The 17,882-nt window shown below is 40.4% G+C and overlaps 2 protein-coding genes and 1 long non-coding RNA gene across 3 annotated transcripts; 2 read left to right on the top strand and 1 right to left on the bottom strand.

Moving 5' to 3' along the window:
* Window positions 1–849: 849 nt before the first annotated feature.
* On the top strand, window positions 850–6,602 carry fam219ab (family with sequence similarity 219 member Ab). Its single transcript, XM_012830401.3, has 6 exons — window positions 850–1,239; window positions 2,579–2,678; window positions 2,908–3,010; window positions 3,172–3,252; window positions 3,360–3,414; window positions 4,433–6,602. The coding sequence occupies exons 1-6, from the start codon at window positions 1,177–1,179 to the stop codon at window positions 4,589–4,591; spliced, it is 561 nt and encodes a 186-aa protein (XP_012685855.1). The 5' UTR covers window positions 850–1,176; the 3' UTR covers window positions 4,592–6,602.
* Window positions 6,603–6,607: 5 nt separating this feature from the next.
* On the bottom strand, window positions 6,608–13,967 carry klf9 (Kruppel-like factor 9). Its single transcript, XM_012830451.3, has 2 exons — window positions 11,680–13,967; window positions 6,608–8,791 (listed from the first exon to the last, which is right to left on the bottom strand). The coding sequence occupies exons 1-2, from the start codon at window positions 12,101–12,103 to the stop codon at window positions 8,514–8,516; spliced, it is 702 nt and encodes a 233-aa protein (XP_012685905.1). The 5' UTR covers window positions 12,104–13,967; the 3' UTR covers window positions 6,608–8,513.
* Window positions 10,796–17,523, top strand: LOC105902785. Its single transcript, XR_001162496.3, has 3 exons — window positions 10,796–11,490; window positions 15,722–15,740; window positions 16,866–17,523. It is a non-coding gene; the product is annotated as an uncharacterized LOC105902785 (long non-coding RNA).
* The last annotated feature ends 359 nt before the right edge of the window (window positions 17,524–17,882 follow it).

Here is a 17,882-nt window from a genome sequence, read left to right as displayed (position 1 = left end):
ATAAGTACAGGTTTTACGTTTGATTCCTAATTTACAATTGACCTCCGCGGGCCGCACAGGGACAGCCAAAGGGCCGCAAATTGCCCTTGGGCCGCACTTTGCCCAGGTCTGGTTTAAAGGATGGTGAAGGAAGAGAGTTAGTGGGGACGTAGTCTTAATCAACCATCCTTATCCCAGAAGGCGAGTTCCGCAGAAGTCAGAGATTTTTTTTGTCCGTAGAAATGGAATCGTGTTTTTGATTTTGTGAGGGAGAGATGGCCTTCCAATGAACAGTTCACTAAAGGAACATTTGAGATGGACAATTATCTTTGAATGGGTCCTTACCGTCAGAAAGAGGACCAGCATCTGGGAATTACCTAGTTTGCAGGTAATCGGTGACGGTGCTGTCCAAGGTGCTGAACTGGAACAATTACAGGAGTGATGCCAGAACATTGCTGTAACTTTGCTGGTCCACCACAACAGCTGAACTGGATGGCATGATTTCTGTCTCCTGACTCTTACCTTTGCAAAAGCCACATGATGGCAATTTATTTGGAATCAAAATAAGCCAGTTTGCTCTATTCTGAATCAGCGTGCTGATTTAACGTCTACACATGACTCAAGCATTACACTGTAAAATACTTTCCGCATTCATAAAACTTCACATTAAATAGCTCCTTACACAATGCATGTTGATATAAAGATGGTAAATTCATGGTATTACCTCTATCAGTGTACGCAGAGCACAATTATAATTCATGTCGAAACACTGTTTCAATATTTCTCTAGTGCGTCATTTGATATGATCTGGAGATGTCATAAGGAGATAGGTAATGTCATAATATGTTTATATGTTGGTGTCTAGACTTGGGTGGAGCCGTTATGGGCCTTGTTTTGTAGCGCACTGAGTGCAGCGGCCTCTGGAGGGACCGCTCCACAATCGAGCCACAGTTTGGCGAGTCTGGTTGGAAGCCACGGCCCCGGAAGTGGGTGGTTGCGGGTTGAGTCGCCGCTTGGTCATCGCTGACTGAATTGGCTGCTGGGATGAGGCTAAGAACGAATGACGGCTGGAGCCTATTTGATATCTGAGAAACTGTGATTGTGATCATATAGAAACCTACAATTGCACCATTACACCATTGCTAGGAAACGTATTGGATAGCTTACATTGGACGCTTTAAAAAACGCTGAGCCAAGATGATGGAGGAAATGGATAGATTTCAAGTGCCGCCGTCGGTTCAATCGGAGATGCAGCCTTTAGTGAGTAGCCTAATATTCCTAGATTATAACGGTTCATGTGGGCTGTAACATACGAACATTTGTTTATTCATATAAGCAGACATTTTGGAGTTTAATTAAGAGGCTCGTTCAATCATTTTATCACCGATATTGACGCGATTGTTAGAATGGGTTTGTAAACACTTAGACACTCTACCACGTACAGCGACAAATCTATGATAGATATGTAAGAAAACAGATACCGCGATCAGTTACAATCCAGTCACTGCACTATGTGTAGCAAGCATCTTAAGTGCTTCCCGGCAGTGAAAACAGGTAGCATCAGTACCATTCAAAATAACTTCTGGGATAACGATCACGTACGATGGTTCAATTCTACTGCTTATTCAATCTCGACAACCATATGGTGAACAGTGTCTGATTCAAGATGTCAGTGAACAAAATTCCATCCTATACTTAGATGGCGGATGGATGTGATATTTGCTTCGCTGGGGGGATTCTCATACATTTCTAATGGAACTGGGGAAGGCCCTGTCCTACAGATTGCCTCATCATGCAGAGACGGAGACGTGCACACTAGTAGCCTATCCACACAGACGCTTGAACCCTCCCTTAGTTGATCATGTCTCAGGAAATGGGCAAGCATGTTTTAGAGGTCTCTTTTTGACCCAAATGTATTTATGCCATTTTGTACGTGTACATGGTGTTATTATAGGCTAATGCATGCATTCTTCTGCCGATGGCCACAATCTCAGTTAGATAGCTTTAGGTTAGTTTTCAGTATAAGTGGGTATCATATTCTTCTATACACATCTATGTAAATAGGCTGTAAATCTCCTGCACACTGAAGAAGCACCTCTCTCTCTCTCTCTCTCTCTCTCTCTCTCTCTCTCTCTATTACATACACACAATATAAATGATTTTGTCATAAATAATATAATAAATAAATAATAAACGACACCACAAATTTGTATGTTTATTAGATTTGTTATTTGGCCTTTATTTAGTAGTTACAAATCCATTTAATTCCTGATTCAAAAGACTCCATAATGGTCTTCGTCAGATTGAAATAAGCAGCCTTCTGCCCCCGCCTCCACCTCTTGTCTTGGAATGACGACATGATTCCTTTTTGCGACTGACAGCTTGTCCTTCAACAGTCCAGCAAAGTTCTGTTTCATGTCCATCGCTTCCTTTTGCTTAGCTAGCCTGGTCTTGGCCAGGATCTACCTTTGGCTTTTATCACTGTCAACTGAAAATATTCTACTCTCAGATGTTACGGTCATAAAGCAATTCTGTCCACTCTCTGTGTGTCTCCCTCCCTCTACCCTGTCTCTCCCTATTCCGTCCTTCCATTCACCAGGACCCAGCATCCTCTACCACATCAGAGGCGGACTCAGACACCCGAGACGGGGAACCCGCAACTTTAAACTATAAACCCTCCCCTCTGCAGATGAAGATAGGTGAGCTGTTCCCCCAGTTTTTAAACTCGCAGTTCTTATTACTTCATCGTTACATCTAGCACTAGGTCTTTGGGTTGGTATAACTGGTGTTGTTGTTCTACCTTGCTCTGTACTGGGACTATGGTTTTGAATTGCATCACTTGGTGCATATTGAATTGCATTCAAGTAAGTATTTACCATTTGCCAGTTGACTGACTTGAATGTCCGTGTTGTGTTTTCTGGTGTGCAGAGAAACAGAGAGAGTTGGCCAGGAAGGGCTCAGTGAAGAATGGCAACGCAGGGAGCCCAGTGAATCAGCAGCCCAAGAAGAATAATGTGATGGCCAGAACGAGGTACTTACTCAACACCAACTTACTGTTGCAGAGGATGAGGGAATCATCTATGCAGTATTCTGTATTCTGTGAAGCGAGCGGTTTTTCCTTTGAGGAATACTCCAATGTTCATGTAATCTAATCTAAAGTCACGATCATGGTCTCCTAATTTTTATTTTTAGGTTGGTGGTCCCAAATAAAGGCTACTCATCTTTAGACCAAAGTCCAGATGAGAAACCTCTAGTTGCTTTAGATACAGACAGGTATGAAAGTTATTTCATTGTTTTGGTTCTGACAACCTTTTTTATTTCCAAAGGACAAGCAATAATATATTGTCATTTATACTTATGTGTTCTTCCTTTTGCTGCAGTGATGATGACTTTGACATGTCGAGATATTCTTCATCAGGATACTCTTCGGCTGAGGTGAGATGTCTAAAGGAACATGTACTTTTATACACCAAATAACACTAATCATTTTACCTTCATGCCAAGATTCATACTTTCATATATAATGAAACAAAGGACTTCTGCTTTGATGAGAACTTGGCAGAATGGCTCATAAAAACCTTGTAGTCAAATGTTTAGGTCAGTAACATTTATCATAAAGTCTTATCCATTCAGTCATCATTTTGATGTTATCTATTAAATAGCTTCTTGCGTGAATTACAATGTGATTTTTGACTACTTAGGAAGGGATTTAAAGAAGGGCAGTTTTCACAGAGATGAGAATGAGTTTTATGAGTGGAACTTGGCTTAATGAGGAATGTGATAACAGAACCAGAACCAAAACAGAACAACACTGTACTACACATTTACATTTAGCAGACGCTTTTGTCCAAAGCGACGTACAATGGAGAGATAAGTCAAGCTAAGAGCAATAAAGAACATGGTGTAACAATAAATACTACTTTACATAAGAATTAGAAAACGACCTAGGAAGGAAAAAGAAGTGCAGGAATGTAACTGCTGAAGTGCAAGTTAAGCGCTAGTCAAGGTGCCAGTTAGGAAGGGAGGTGCTCTCTGAAGAGTTGGGTCTTCAAAAGCTTCTTGAAGGTAGAGAGGGACGCTCCTGCTCTGGTAGTACTAGGCAGTTCGTTCCACCAACGTGGAACTACAAATGAGAATAGTTTGGATTGCCGTGCTTGCACGGACGGCAGTGCCAAACGACCCTCACTAGACGAGCGCAGTGTCCTGGGTGTGACATTTGCCCTTACAAGAGCATTTAGGTAGGTGGGAGCAGAACCAGCAAGCACTCTGTAGGCACTACAGCACTCAGCACTCTGTAGGCACTACACAATGCTCATGCATAGAACAACACTGTACTACACAATGCTCCTGCACAAAACAACACTGATGGAAAAAATGGCATACATAACACACAATTCCAGCTAAATCCACTGAGGTGCTTTAAATCCTACAACCTTTTCTTCTCGTTTTGCAGCAAATCAACCAGGACCTAAACATCCAGCTGCTGAAGGATGGCTACCGTCTGGACGAGATCCCAGACGACGAAGACCTCGACCTCATACCCCCCAAAGCAGTGAATCCTACGTGCATCTGTTGCCAAGCCACATCCTCCACAGCTTGCCAGATCCAGTAGAGCCGTCCCCATCTCCTGTCCCAGCCCCGCCATCCACTAATGTCTCTCCAGTGAATCCATCTCACCGTGTGAGTGGTGACCAATTTCCGTGGGTTAAGCATAACATTGGAAATGACAAATAAATCAAGGTGATAGAAGAGAAACATACGTACAATAACCAAAATTAATTCAGAATTCCAGTTAATACAGGGGAAATGCGGGAAGGGTTATCGCAAACAAAGGTCTCTTATTGATGGCTTCCTCCTATGGCAGGACACGCACTTCCTTGTTTGGTTAAGAGACAGGAGAAGCCAGTGAGGAATTAACTCACTGCCCCTCCTCCTGACTGGCCTTGCATAGTTTAATTCATTTAATTAAGTAGTGGATTAAATAAAGAGAAATAAAAACATTTCGATTTAACATTCAATTTAGAAATGTGACAACTGTTTAAAATCTGCTGCTAACTGACGCTCATTTCTGTGTTGACACGATTGCTTCTATGTTATATTTACTGTTCTGCGCTTACACTTTCAATTTGTGTTTTTTTTTTCTTCACATTGAACGTTTAATCCTGGACATTTCAAACAGTCCTGAGATGTTTCACAGGATGTTCAGTCTCCTTGTGTAAAGGTTTATGGGCATTGCAGGGGCTACAGGTTGACACTGCATAGCACTGAGGGCAGAATAGTGTAGCATGTTTTAGGGCATTGCACTTTTGGTTCACTTGGTTCAGTTTCAAAACACTTTTATTTACTTTGAATTGCCCCATATCTGCAGTGGAATGCAAATGAATGTATCATAAAGAGATGAAAGTAGAGAAAGTAGAAGAGTATGCAGATACTTCTCAATTGATCAGGCATATCAGTCTATACAGCTTGAATTTAATTTCTTTTAATTTTTCTGTCTGGCCATGTGGCATGTATTGCAATATGCACACTTAAATGTATCCTTAAATAATATCTTGTGAATAATATGCCTTCCCTGTCACTGCCTATGGATTTAATGTGGTTTTGTTTCCTCTCTATAAACAGAGGATATGTATTAAATTTGGTGAGGGTAAAATAACCAAACAAACTCCAGTGAAAGTAATCAGGCCAGAAAGGAACAATGGGGGGAAACATGAGGGGTTTACGTATATCCTTATGCATTGCAGTTTATTACGTGACCTTTGAACTGCAACATTTGGGAAAGCATCAGCTATATCTGGGCCCACAAAATAACGTTTTGCCATGCTTGGGATAAATGCGTCCGTCATTAGAGTGACTTTGTTGGGATAGCTGTAAATCATTTCTAATAGCCCTCCTTACACGAGCACAAGAAATCACTCAAGGCCCAGTCGTTTAAAGCAACAAAAGAGATTGTACAAAGAATTTGGCCACAGATTTGGATTCGAAGAATGGCAGCTAGAGTCTTGTGAAATGGAAATGTTTTGGCACTGGGGGAAAATGTTCTCGGAGGTATTTTAGAGTAAGCAGTGTGTTACTATATTGGCATATACTTTAATATGACAAGTCAAGTATCCAATACATTCACTGTATGTTAACTACATTTCTGGTTGTGTAGGCTTGGTTTGTCATATGACATCTCTTGTAGGGTTCTTGGTCAGGGCCCTCGCCCAAATGGCGTTTACAGCTACTTTTGTGTTCACACTTCTACTTAGACTGTCATCTAATTATCAGCTAACACAGCACATTCTTAACTCCATTACACGGATTTGGTTTTGTCGTTTGAGTGTTTGTTTACTTTTTCACTGGATGTGTAACACGACATTTTGTGACATTTGGTTAAACTGGACTCACTCATCTCCAAATTAGTTTGCGTATAGAGTATGCCTTAAACGAGGAGTACTAACTGGAATGAAAATGGTATGTTCTGACTCTGTAAGACATACTGGGAGTCTCTATTTGAAACACAACTTTTTTTTTTTTTTTTTTTTAATATATTAATGATTATGTAGAACTATCCATGAGTATTTAACTATGTTACAATTCTCTGTTGTGTAAGATATCAATAAACACAAAGCCAAAATTAATCTTGTTGAGTTAAGAAATGATTTAGTTGCATTACAGACAAAACAACTCCACACAATACAGCACTGCGTGATGATAAATACCACACAGCTAAACCCATATGTGCACAAACGAATGTCTGGCTAACTTATACCATAATAATAATAAAAATAATAATAATAATACTTTATTTTGATATAGCGCTTTTCTAGAAACCCAAAGACGCTTAAATACCATAATTGTACCTACATGTACTTTCCAGCAGCAAAATAGTTGTCAACGACAGTATTCAGTAAGATGATACTGTGACTACTGATGCTTATGAAATACACCCTTAGCATACAACAGTAAACGCTGCTATTTTTCCAGTATATCTGTATCCATCTCAAACCTTAATGATGTTTTGGTTTTATTGTTCATAATAACCCAAATATTACAAAAAACATGATTAGAAAGTATTTATTATATTTCTATAGGGAATTAATACAGAAGTTTATATTTCATTATACCATGACTATGTCCATTTCAACTAAAGGCACAAACAGTGATGCATTTCACAGTATGAAAAGCAGCCTGTCTTAACAATACCAATTATGAATACAGTATCACTAACATTAACAGTAGTGTCTGACTTGCTTTAAATATATAGTCTAGCTGAGCTACATGGTTTAACAAAGGCAGGTTGGTAGACAGCAATGTTGGTGGTGAGTTTACTTCTAACTTACAGTAATTATCATGGAAAACCTTCACAGTACAAAGAGCTGCAACCAAAAGGTCTGTACCAATACCCCTCCCCCCAACACACACACACCCCACCACCAAAAATAAAGCTTAAAAAACAAACAAAAATAAACAAAAAAATGTCTGTACATACATAGAAGATGAAATAGAAATATTAATTTGGTTATGACGCACATGAGAGGTTGTAAAAGTGAGTTTTGCAACCGCTAGGGGGCGCAAGAAGGCGAAGCCTCAAATACAAACAATCCTCTGCTGTCTGTAGTGACTAAATACCACTTTGAACAATGAAATAAGACCTAGCCCTTTGTTTTTCCCAAATCAGTTGGGAAAGTTTTCTGTTAATTTCACATGGAAGCCACATGAACAAATATGAATTACAGCCATATTACAAAATGATGACCTAAAGTTGAAGTAATTCCCTTTTTTAATTTTGTAATTACATTGGATCTATAAATAGAAATGCAACAACACCCATATAGGATGATCAAATCAAAGTATGGGAAAACATTTCCGCTGCAGCATCACAGATGAGAATATAAAATCACACTGAACACTACCATTCACTATATCATCAATATGTTAATTTCTCTGAACCCTTATTCTCTGAACCCTTCACTTGGGTTCATGTCTTTAAAATGTAATGTCTTCAACCATTCCGCATTTAATCTAGTTGTACTTAATTCTATAATTAAAACGTAATTTCTTGTTATGATCTAGGGCTGGGACATCTACCTAAACTGATAGTTAGGTAAGGTTAAAGTTCTGTGATGACACAGAAGGTTGTAGTTTGGTGATGCTATCAATTATAAACAGTTCCTTGTGCCTATCCTGTAATATTATAAAGGCAATGGTACAATTGCTGATAGTTTCTTGATCAATGAAAACTTTTAGCTTAGATATATTGATAGCTTTGATTAAGCGAAGGACATTTATTGGGCGATGGGTGTGCTGGACAGTACTTTTTTTGGGGGGGGGGGGGGGGGGGGCAGTGGGGGCTAAAGCCCCCCTCTCCCCCCAATAATATACCTAGCGATGCCCCTGATTTTACTCCACAAGACCTGCACCACCTGGTCCACTCCATATGACTGTATTGGACTATACAGGGATGAGTGCAAACACATCCTTGCGCATGTCTGCTTGTGCATGTACATAGAGGTTAATGTAGGGAGGTGAGGGAGAGCTGATTGCGAATATCACACACATTCAGACGGCGTGTCACTTGATCCAGATGACGAAATGGATGCAGAGGAACGTTGTCTCCGGCCAGATGCGGTCTGGAGCATGCTGGGGTGGAAGCCGGCGTGCCTGCGAGCGTGCTTAGTGAGGTGATCGCTCCTCATGAAGCACTTGTCACATAGCGGACAGGTGAAGCGCTTCTCTCCGGTGTGCGTACGGACGTGACGCGTCAGCTCATCGGAGCGTGAGAACTTCTTAGCACAGTCAGGCCACGTGCACTTGAAGGGACGTTCACCTGGAGTCACAGCCAGGACAGTGTGAGGAGAAACAAAGAAAAAGAGTGAGTTTCAATCTCCACACACCCATATGTCACACAAGCTCTTTGATTTGTGTTTGAAAACAGTCAACACGCACTAAACGCACTAAGGTTCAGACCTGGGCGAGGGATGCAGACGCACGAGGGCAGGGGCGGAGATCCCATTTCATTGTAGGGGGGGACAATACATGGTAAAATTTCGGAGAGTAATTCCGGGGGGGGGGACATGAAAAAATTGCTTTCACGAGAGCTAGCATAACTTAGCTGCTAAATACCGAATTCTCAATAACATTTACAAACAGAAATTCGAAGTCATTTTTAAATCCTCTAAATGGCATTAAATGTACTAACACAAAATATCTACTCACAGACAAATAATGTCCAAAGTTCAAGAGAACTTGATGCTCAAAATAAGTTCTAAAACAGTTCAATTTGACCTATCAATAAGCCCCGCCACCAATATTTACTGTTCCTAACTCGGACAAGTTATCCGAGCTGAATAGAGTCAATGGCAGCTATCAGTGTCAAAACGATATCCCAAGAGCCTCGAGACAACTTTTGGAGACAAAAGAACCTGATTCCGTCTAGAAGCCATCAAAAGGGCCTTCATACTGCAATGGAGGGATATGCATAACATTTAAAACATAGATATATGGTGGATAACACGCTTACATTTGAGGCGAGAATTTACAGATTACACAATACAAGAGGGAGAATCCGCATCTCACGGTCATCACGATTGCAGATACATATATCCAATACCAGCATTGTTCAGGCACCGCAGGGAAAGATTAAATGAATTTACCTTCAGTTAATTTAACTAATCTGGAGAGGCACTGAGATGTAGACCTACCTTTATTAACTAACATTAACCTGCCCCTGACAGGACAGTGTCCTAACTGTCTAGCTAGCTATCCTAACGGTGTTAATTACCGGCATGCGTGTGTTATTATCAGCAAACGTTCACGTTGTCATGTCAATCCATCATTAAACTTATGTATACTTGTGCATATCGATTGTAACTTCGTAAAAGGAGTTTAGAAAAAACTTTAACTGCGTCAGTGGGAGAGAGGAGGAAACAGTCTCACTGTCTGACCGTGTACTTGGCTAATTGACTGAAACACGGAGCTGCCGGTAGCCCCGCCCGGTGGAAACAGCATGTGAACCAAACCATTTTAAGGAATAGGGGGATCATGATTTTTCAAAACTTAAAAACACATTGTTTTACGTTTATAATTAGCACACCTTGTGTTGTCGTGCATTTATTTCAAATTACTATATTTAAAAAAAAAAATTGTTTTGTTTCCAATGATTGTTGGGGGGGACAACTTTATGGTAGGGGGGGACACGTCCCCCCCGTCCCCCCCGTGATCTCCGCCTATGCACGAGGGCTCAGTCTGAAGGGGGTGCCAAAAATACAATTATTGTCAGGGTCTTAGGGAGGTTCTTTGTATTTTCTCCGCAAATTAAACAAATCCAATGCTTTAAGGCAGGGACAGGAAGAGTGGCTTGAACTATCTAATAGCGATGTAAACGGTTTCTTGCACATATTCCAGCGGCAAGATTGATTAGGGGCGCACTCATCAGAATACGTAATTTTATGATGTACAGTATGTCCTGTCTGTCTCTATGGGAGCGACATCAGTTCTGAGATAATGATTATGCTCCCAATAAATGTACGTGTACGCTTGGTACGTGTGGTTCTATTCTTTAATATCGAAGTCGTTCTTAACACCGTTTAATTAAACCCTTAAACCCTGTTTAATTGGATTTGGGCGCGCCTGTCCCTTGTTAACTGGACTGATCGAAACAGTGCAAGAGAAAAGCAGGCCCATGCTGTTTACAATATTAATTTTGCCATATCTTGTGTAACAGTAGTCAGCGGGTACACCTGCATGAACCTCACTCCGCGACACCCGAAGAGACGTGCTACACCTGCATGAGCGGGTACACCTGCATGAACCTCACTCCGCGACACCCGAAGAGACGTGCTAGCCAACCTAGCACCAGACGCTAGCACCACTGGATCAACGCCTCCTTTCTGACACGCCCGCCTCCCATGCCCGAGGTTGCGAGATCGAGTCCGGTGTGCGATTGTGCGACTTCTTCTACATAACGCTTGATACACCCGCATCCACAGGAGGGTCGCGTCGCCCAGCTAAAGTTGAGCTGAGGAAAATCTGTTCAGACGCGTTCATAACTCCCCCACGTTTCATCATCACTGAGCACGTGCGAGCTGTTTACAGTCGGTGGGTGTTGGCGAATGAGGGTTAGGTCCGGTCACAGTGGAGTTGTACATTTCGCAATCAAACCAGGTTTGTCAAACGAGTGGCAGTGTAACCTTTAGAAATTGTGGCTCTTTTATTAATCACCATCGAATAGTATAACGCAATATGTGCATAGTCTATACTGCCTAGTATACGTGGAGTTTCGCCTAGCATATTGCTTATCAAATAGTTTGATATTAGTTTTAATTTGTGATTTACTTATTTTCAAAGCGACATCAAATGTGCCATATAGCGGTACCAGACGTTGGTTAAGCGATCTGCACCGTATTTATCGCCAGTATGACTAAGCTCCGCTGGAACAGGCACCGAGGCGCATTAATATGCAGTCACACCCCCTGCAGTGTTCCATCGGCCTGACAGAAATATTACTGAGTCAACAACACCTCTACGGTAAGCTACACACTGAGATCATCCACATGACTAACACGTTGCCCTATGCCTTGCATACGCCCTCAAGGACAATGAAAGGCTTTGGAAACCCCATACTTTGCATTCATATCAGGTCACACCAGCAAGTTGTCACGCGTACCCATTCTCACAGCAGTTTTCAATAAACAAAACAAAACAAATAAAACTAACCTGTATGAACTCTTAAATGAGCCTTAAGATGAGATGATTTGCCATAGGTTTTTCCACAGCCATTGAAGGGACAGCAGTGCTTCTTTTCCGGGGACACGTGCAACCTCCCGGTGCGCCGACGACTCTGCTTAACCACCTTTGTATTTGGTCGACAGCGTCCGGTTAAGGGATTCCGCACTTCATCCTCCGCTCCGTGGTTCCACAATACTGTCTGATTACCTGCGTCACTATCTCCTAAACGTTTGCTGGCGCCGCTGTTGCTTCGAGCAGTTGAATCGCACTGTTTAAGATCAAGCAAAATCATTGCTACCATCAGCAAAGTCCGATTTTCTTGATTTTCTTTGGTCAGGTCTTCCACAGGACAGTCATTTTTGTCCAAACAGTTAGAGATTGAGTCCAAACACTTTACAGCCAGATCTGACATAGCGGGAAATATGGATGCAGCTGTATTGAAATCCGTAAACAGGTTTAGCCCTGATGTTTTAAATGAACACAGTAGTCCTATTAGGCTACTGATCTTTTCTTGTAGCGATTGGCGAGATTTCAAGAAACATGCGGCTGGTCCCCACACGTGTTTTCTCCAATGTGAGGACTCTAGATAGCAATAACATTTCAAAGAAATTGAGGCTGTCACGCTAAATGTGACGGTGTGGTGAAATATAGAAAACGAATCGTCTAAGTAGTTTTTTTTTTATCGCTGACTGGGCTCTTTTTTGTACATGAACTGAAAACAAAAAGTCGGTGGAAAGGAACGTCGCACTCCTGTTATCCCCTGCCGAAAGACACACATGGCTCAACACTATTCGTTTTGCTGCATTTCAGGGTGCCTTCTCAAAGTAGCAATTTCGCGGAATCCCAGGGTGTCATCATGAATCTGGTACACGATTGGGCAAGAGTATCAGTGACGTTCCGTCTATGCACTACTCGGAAACAAATTACAGGAAGCCGGCTAGAGGTTGGCCAGAGCCGCTTTCTGCTTCAAGCCCGTAGTCCAATCGAATTCGAAACAGAGGGAGCGTCAGCTCACGTATGTTGGCTACACTAAACTTAAATGACAGAAGTCGAATAGTGGTAACTTGCACTGAACTGAACTTTTCCCCTCGAGGTTAGTTCATTAACATCAGATGTGGTCAAGTTCAGCTTGTTGCTTGTTGTCTGGAAAACATTTAGTGATAGATGGATTTTTGTAATTAACTACTTTGACAGATATATAAACGTCATATTGTAGGCCATACTACCCTTATAAGTAGGCGTACACCTAATGTAAATAAAAGAAACAAGTCAAATGCACCGCAATATGACATAGCAATGTGTAGAGGTTGTTAGAAATCACCCAAACTAACAGGCCTATTGGATTAACCCCTATATTGAAATTGCATGATTAAAAAAGGCGATAGATAATAAAGGGAAGCAATGGAAGTGCTGGTGACAGTAATTTGCGAATGGCACTCTCAGTAAAGAACAATATGGTAATCTGATAGTGTGCCACATTAAAGAAAATATGTTGGTCTATATATGAATGATTGATTGTGCTTGTGTCAAGATCATATTGTTAACGCGGTGAAATAATTTGTCTATACCCTACTAATGTGCTTTGGAAGTTTCCAAGAGTTCACAAGGTCAGTATCCCATGGTAGGCTAAGTAGGTGTCTCCTTTCATTTCCAAAAACACATGAACTGATGCTCACTATGTAGTAATGGCCACTGGCATGAGGAATAAGGCACTCAATGAACTCCCAGATATTGCGTATACCTGGTGATAATTTATAGACAAGTACAAGTCAGAACAGACACTGTCAGTATTGTGTGTTTTCCGAGAACTAGGATGAGAGCAATATGACCTCTTAAGGACGCTTTTAAGAAAATAATTTTCGCGGCACTTCGCTGGCATGTAGTAGTTCATTTCAGGACATATTTCCGAGTAAAATATGTCTGCTACGCATAGACCATTTCATCCACGGCATGGAGTAGTTGAGCCCACCACACACTCCCTGAAGCTTAGAGTTGTGGGAGTTCACAGCTGGCCAAGGAACCCATGTAAACGGTCACGGCCCCCTTGAATGTTTTCCTGGAAGCACACGTGAAGGGGCGTTACACATTAGTGCGGGGTAGTGTGCAGTTCAGTCTGTTTACGATGTACAGATCGGGTACAGATTATGTTTTTCTTTACCAACTAACGTATATAGTCGTCATTCCGTTTCGAATGTGTTCTATGTGTCGATGATGTGGTCAGTAGTACATGTAGCCTTGCAAACCTACAAGCTTTGCAAAGCCTATCACCTTACTCAGCTCTAAACGTTTTGTTTTTTTGTAACAAGTTAGCCGTCCACGTATCCCTAACGTCGTGCGGCTTTACATTTGATATATATATATGCTTAGTAAACAAATGGCAAACAATTGGAAACGTGGGGTCTACCGAATGTAGGTTACAATAATATCAAGTTGAGGTCACGTTGTTGTTGATGATGTGTGTTAGCTTACTCTTGTCCGCCCTTCTTCCCACGTGTGAATTCTCACGAACATAATGTTCCCTGGGTGAAGATTAATGTTCCGCCAGGCACCTTTGCTTATAGTGAGCCGTTAATGGCCTGGTTTTTTTTATAACCTTTAAAAGGTAGGCTACATTATATGTAAAATGTACTATCAAAAGCTAGTAAAATGTTAAAGCTCGTTTGCCGACAGAAACATCCTAAAATTCACTTTTTTTGATGTCATAATAGCATGAATGTTTGAAATTTTTTTAAATTCCCAGCTTTCCCCAAATAATGTGTGATTAATGTGAAATGTACCAAGAATATGACAAAGTGTAATGGCTTGATCACACATCCTGCTTTTTGTGAGGCACAAACAACTATGACACTGACAAGACTGCTTGAATTATCATACATAACCTGTTGGTCATGTTGTGTGACTCACATACTCAAAACAGACCAAAAAGTGATGAAAGAATGATCTGGAGTTGCTCAGACATGGAATATTGTGGTTAGGTAATACAATAACATGATGTTGCCATTCATGGTGGCAAACAGCACTTTAATGATTAGTTATTGTAGTTAATTCCTTAATTCCGTGGCTGATCCACAGTTCTCGGTCATCAGTACTGTTTCAGTTCTGTCTCTTTATCCCCTCTTTTCATCCAAGTATAGAAATTCACTATGGATGCCTTAGTTTTGTCTTGTGTGCATTTTGCCATCATTCCCTGTAGGCTGATAGGTAACAGCAAAATTAAATAGCAACAAAGTGAGAGGACTTGGGCAGCTGTACCAGGCTGGTGACATTAAGAACAGGAGCATTACAGTACACTCTGGGCAATGTTGCTGACCAATATTGTTTGGGCACTTTCCCATTGATATTGGGCAACAAACTTTTCTTGCAGAACTTAAATCATAAGTGGGCAACTTGTTATGATCTTCCAATCCGAAGGATCCGTAGGAACCGGTCATACGATTTTACCAGCAATATTGCTCGAAAAGTGGCCCATTGTATCACCTTTACTTATCTATCTCACTCAAGTAGGGTCTGAAGTGCTTTTAGAGCAGTGTCCGGGATAAGGCTTAACGTAACTTACAAAAACTATACTGATCTCTGTACCTTAAGGAAACTGTGGTCAGATCAAATCAGATGAAATTCAACAGGTCTTTCTTCAGCTTATTCTAGAAAAAAACCAATGCTTGAAAATCACCTTCTAACTTTCTAACTTGACTGTAGCTACTGCTATTAAGCATTACTTGGATTTAAACCATTTGAATTATAATGTAAAAAATACTATTGAAACATTTTAGAACTATCAACCATTACAAACTGATATACAACTTACTCTCATGCCTACTTCATATACATATATTTTGTTTGACCACACTAATATTTTAACAGCAACTGATTCTATCCTTACTTTTATGTAAAAAAAAAAAAACAATGTACCTTGGTGAATGAATGTATTTTAACGGTAGTTTGCTTGTTGTCTCTAAAAATGGAGGCTAAATCTTGTGTTATCCTTTGCTTTTCTATGCACTGCTCTACTGAACGCTTGGATTGATGGCAGAGGAAAACGCTCAGAAACAGTAAGAGCCACCGGTGAAATTCACTGAATCATGAATTTATTTAGTAACACATGCCAAACATCCTATTCACATTAAGGAATATTAAAGAAAGTAGAACTGTATTTGCATCCAAATACGTACTACTCCAACAAATCGCCATTCCCATCCCCTTCTGTTGCCCTTGCCCTTGACCCCTACTCTTCACCGTGGTAACAGATTGCATCCTCTGAGGAAGAACTGCATGCATCAAAGGACACTACATAAACCGAGGCCCTTCAGTTAAAACTACAATATTATTGCAGAAAACATGTGCTTGGGGTCCTTAGTAGCATACAAGTTCTCACCAATAAATAGAAAAAAAAAACATTTTCACATAGGTGGTATTTAATTCACAAACCTGTATGCTACAATATAGGAAAATATTAAGAAAATACTGTACATAACATTTCCTCATATCCTTTTGGCACATAGTTAGGTTTGTTGTCCTTATTGGTACGTGTCTGTCATACAATGACTTGTCATAAATTCTTATATATATTTATTTATATTAGTATCTCTTACAACAATCACAACTACATTTACAGGACATGTACGTGTGACCATCAGGTGAGGTGGGTCTAAGTCAGGTCTCAAGCGAGTCATATAAAATAACGGTCATTAAGAATGGATTCAGTGAAATCTCACTCGAATGAACCCGAATGAACTTCAATCTGTAAGACAAGGCCAAAAAAACGGAACATTCAGTGTTGTGTCCTTTCATCTTAGCTAAACATCACTGATATGTAAAACAAACAAAAAAGAAAACAAGTGGGACAACCATATTTGTCTGGAGGAAAGTTAATTATTCATTGGTTGTCTTTATTACTGGCTCATGTTTAGTTAAAAGAAGGTAGGCTTTTCCAGACCATACATCTAATCCTGATTATTCTATATTCCTCAAACATGGAAGTCATGGGAAGTTCTGCGATTGGATAACACTACCCTCACGTGTGGTGGAAATCACAGTGATTAGATTGGCAGAAAGATATACATTTCCTCTTTGCCGTGTGCCTTTTTTCCTGTGATTATTTCAAATTGGTTTGGACACAAGCTAAGATACTCAGAACCTGCCTCCTGACAGGCCTCTTAACGTGCGTGTCCCAACAGCACTGTGTCACGTCAGGACGTCAAGCAGCACATCTTCTACTACAAGCTGGTGATTTCTTCTCCTGTCATACAACGATGGCTTGGTCAAGATCAACAGATTGAAGCCTTTGTTATATGTGGAGATCTGATTGAGTGACAAAAACTGCAAGGACCCCATTCAAGAGAACAGGTCAAATTAGTACAATTATCCCCAGCTTCTCTCTGTAGTATTGCACATGGAAAAGGCAACAAAAAAACAAAACGATTCAGTTGATAGCAAAGATACTATATGCACAGGCTGACAGCAGGTCCGTTTTGCATTCTTCTTGATGCATTCATACAGTCTAGTAGTAGTCTAGCACCTGGCAGGTACCACATGTGGCCATTTCTGACATTTCTGAACACAGCCAAGACCCCACAGCTTTGTAGGGCACATAATTATGTATTGCTTATAGTTTTTACAAGGTCAGAATTATTATTTTGTAAAACAATTTTCAGGTTTGGGTTCATGATTTTACCTGGCTCCAGTGGAAAAGTGTCCATGCACACATGTACATCATGAAATGCAGAAATTGTGATTGAAATCATGTCCTGAACTTTTCATTTATTGTATGTTACCTTTCCTTGGTTCCAGAATACTGAATAAAACACAAAAAAGTAGAAGATAGAACACTTTAAATTGACAATTGACAAATTGTCTTGAATTGAAAAGAAATTTCTCGACATAAATTGAGAGAAATGGCTTGCTCTACAAGGGCGTCTAGGAGTTAAAGGATGCTAAGAATAAACATAGAACAATCAATCCAAGAATCTCAAATGAATACTGAGTAAATATAAATTATTTATATAAATGTAAAATATTTCCTATATTTAGTATTATACAATAGGCTATGACAAACAATTATATAGTAATAATATTTTTTCAAAATAGTTTTTGAAATATGTATTTTAGGAGGCCTGTTAAATCATATTTGTACATTAGGGAAAAAAGGTATGCAACAGATAGAGCTCAGTGTTTTGGATTAGTTTGAATCACCT

The sequence above is a fragment of the Clupea harengus genome, chromosome 7 (genome assembly GCF_900700415.2).
Source record: "Clupea harengus chromosome 7, Ch_v2.0.2, whole genome shotgun sequence".
NCBI classification, from domain to species: Eukaryota; Metazoa; Chordata; class Actinopteri; order Clupeiformes; family Clupeidae; genus Clupea; species Clupea harengus.
This window is presented reverse-complemented; position numbering and strand designations above follow the sequence as displayed.

Coding starts and splice junctions, on each gene's coding strand:
- klf9 (XM_012830451.3), bottom strand. CDS start 12,103: ATGTCAGATCTGGCTGTAAAGTGTTTGGACTCAATCTCTAACTGTTTG. Junction 8,792..11,679: donor TCATTTAAGAGTTCATACAG/GTTAGTTTTATT, acceptor CTGTGACTCCAG/GTGAACGTCCCTTCAAGTGC.
- fam219ab (XM_012830401.3), top strand. CDS start 1,177: ATGATGGAGGAAATGGATAGATTTCAAGTGCCGCCGTCGGTTCAATCG. Junction 1,240..2,578: donor AATCGGAGATGCAGCCTTTA/GTGAGTAGCCTA, acceptor TCCATTCACCAG/GACCCAGCATCCTCTACCAC. Junction 3,415..4,432: donor CAGGATACTCTTCGGCTGAG/GTGAGATGTCTA, acceptor CTCGTTTTGCAG/CAAATCAACCAGGACCTAAA.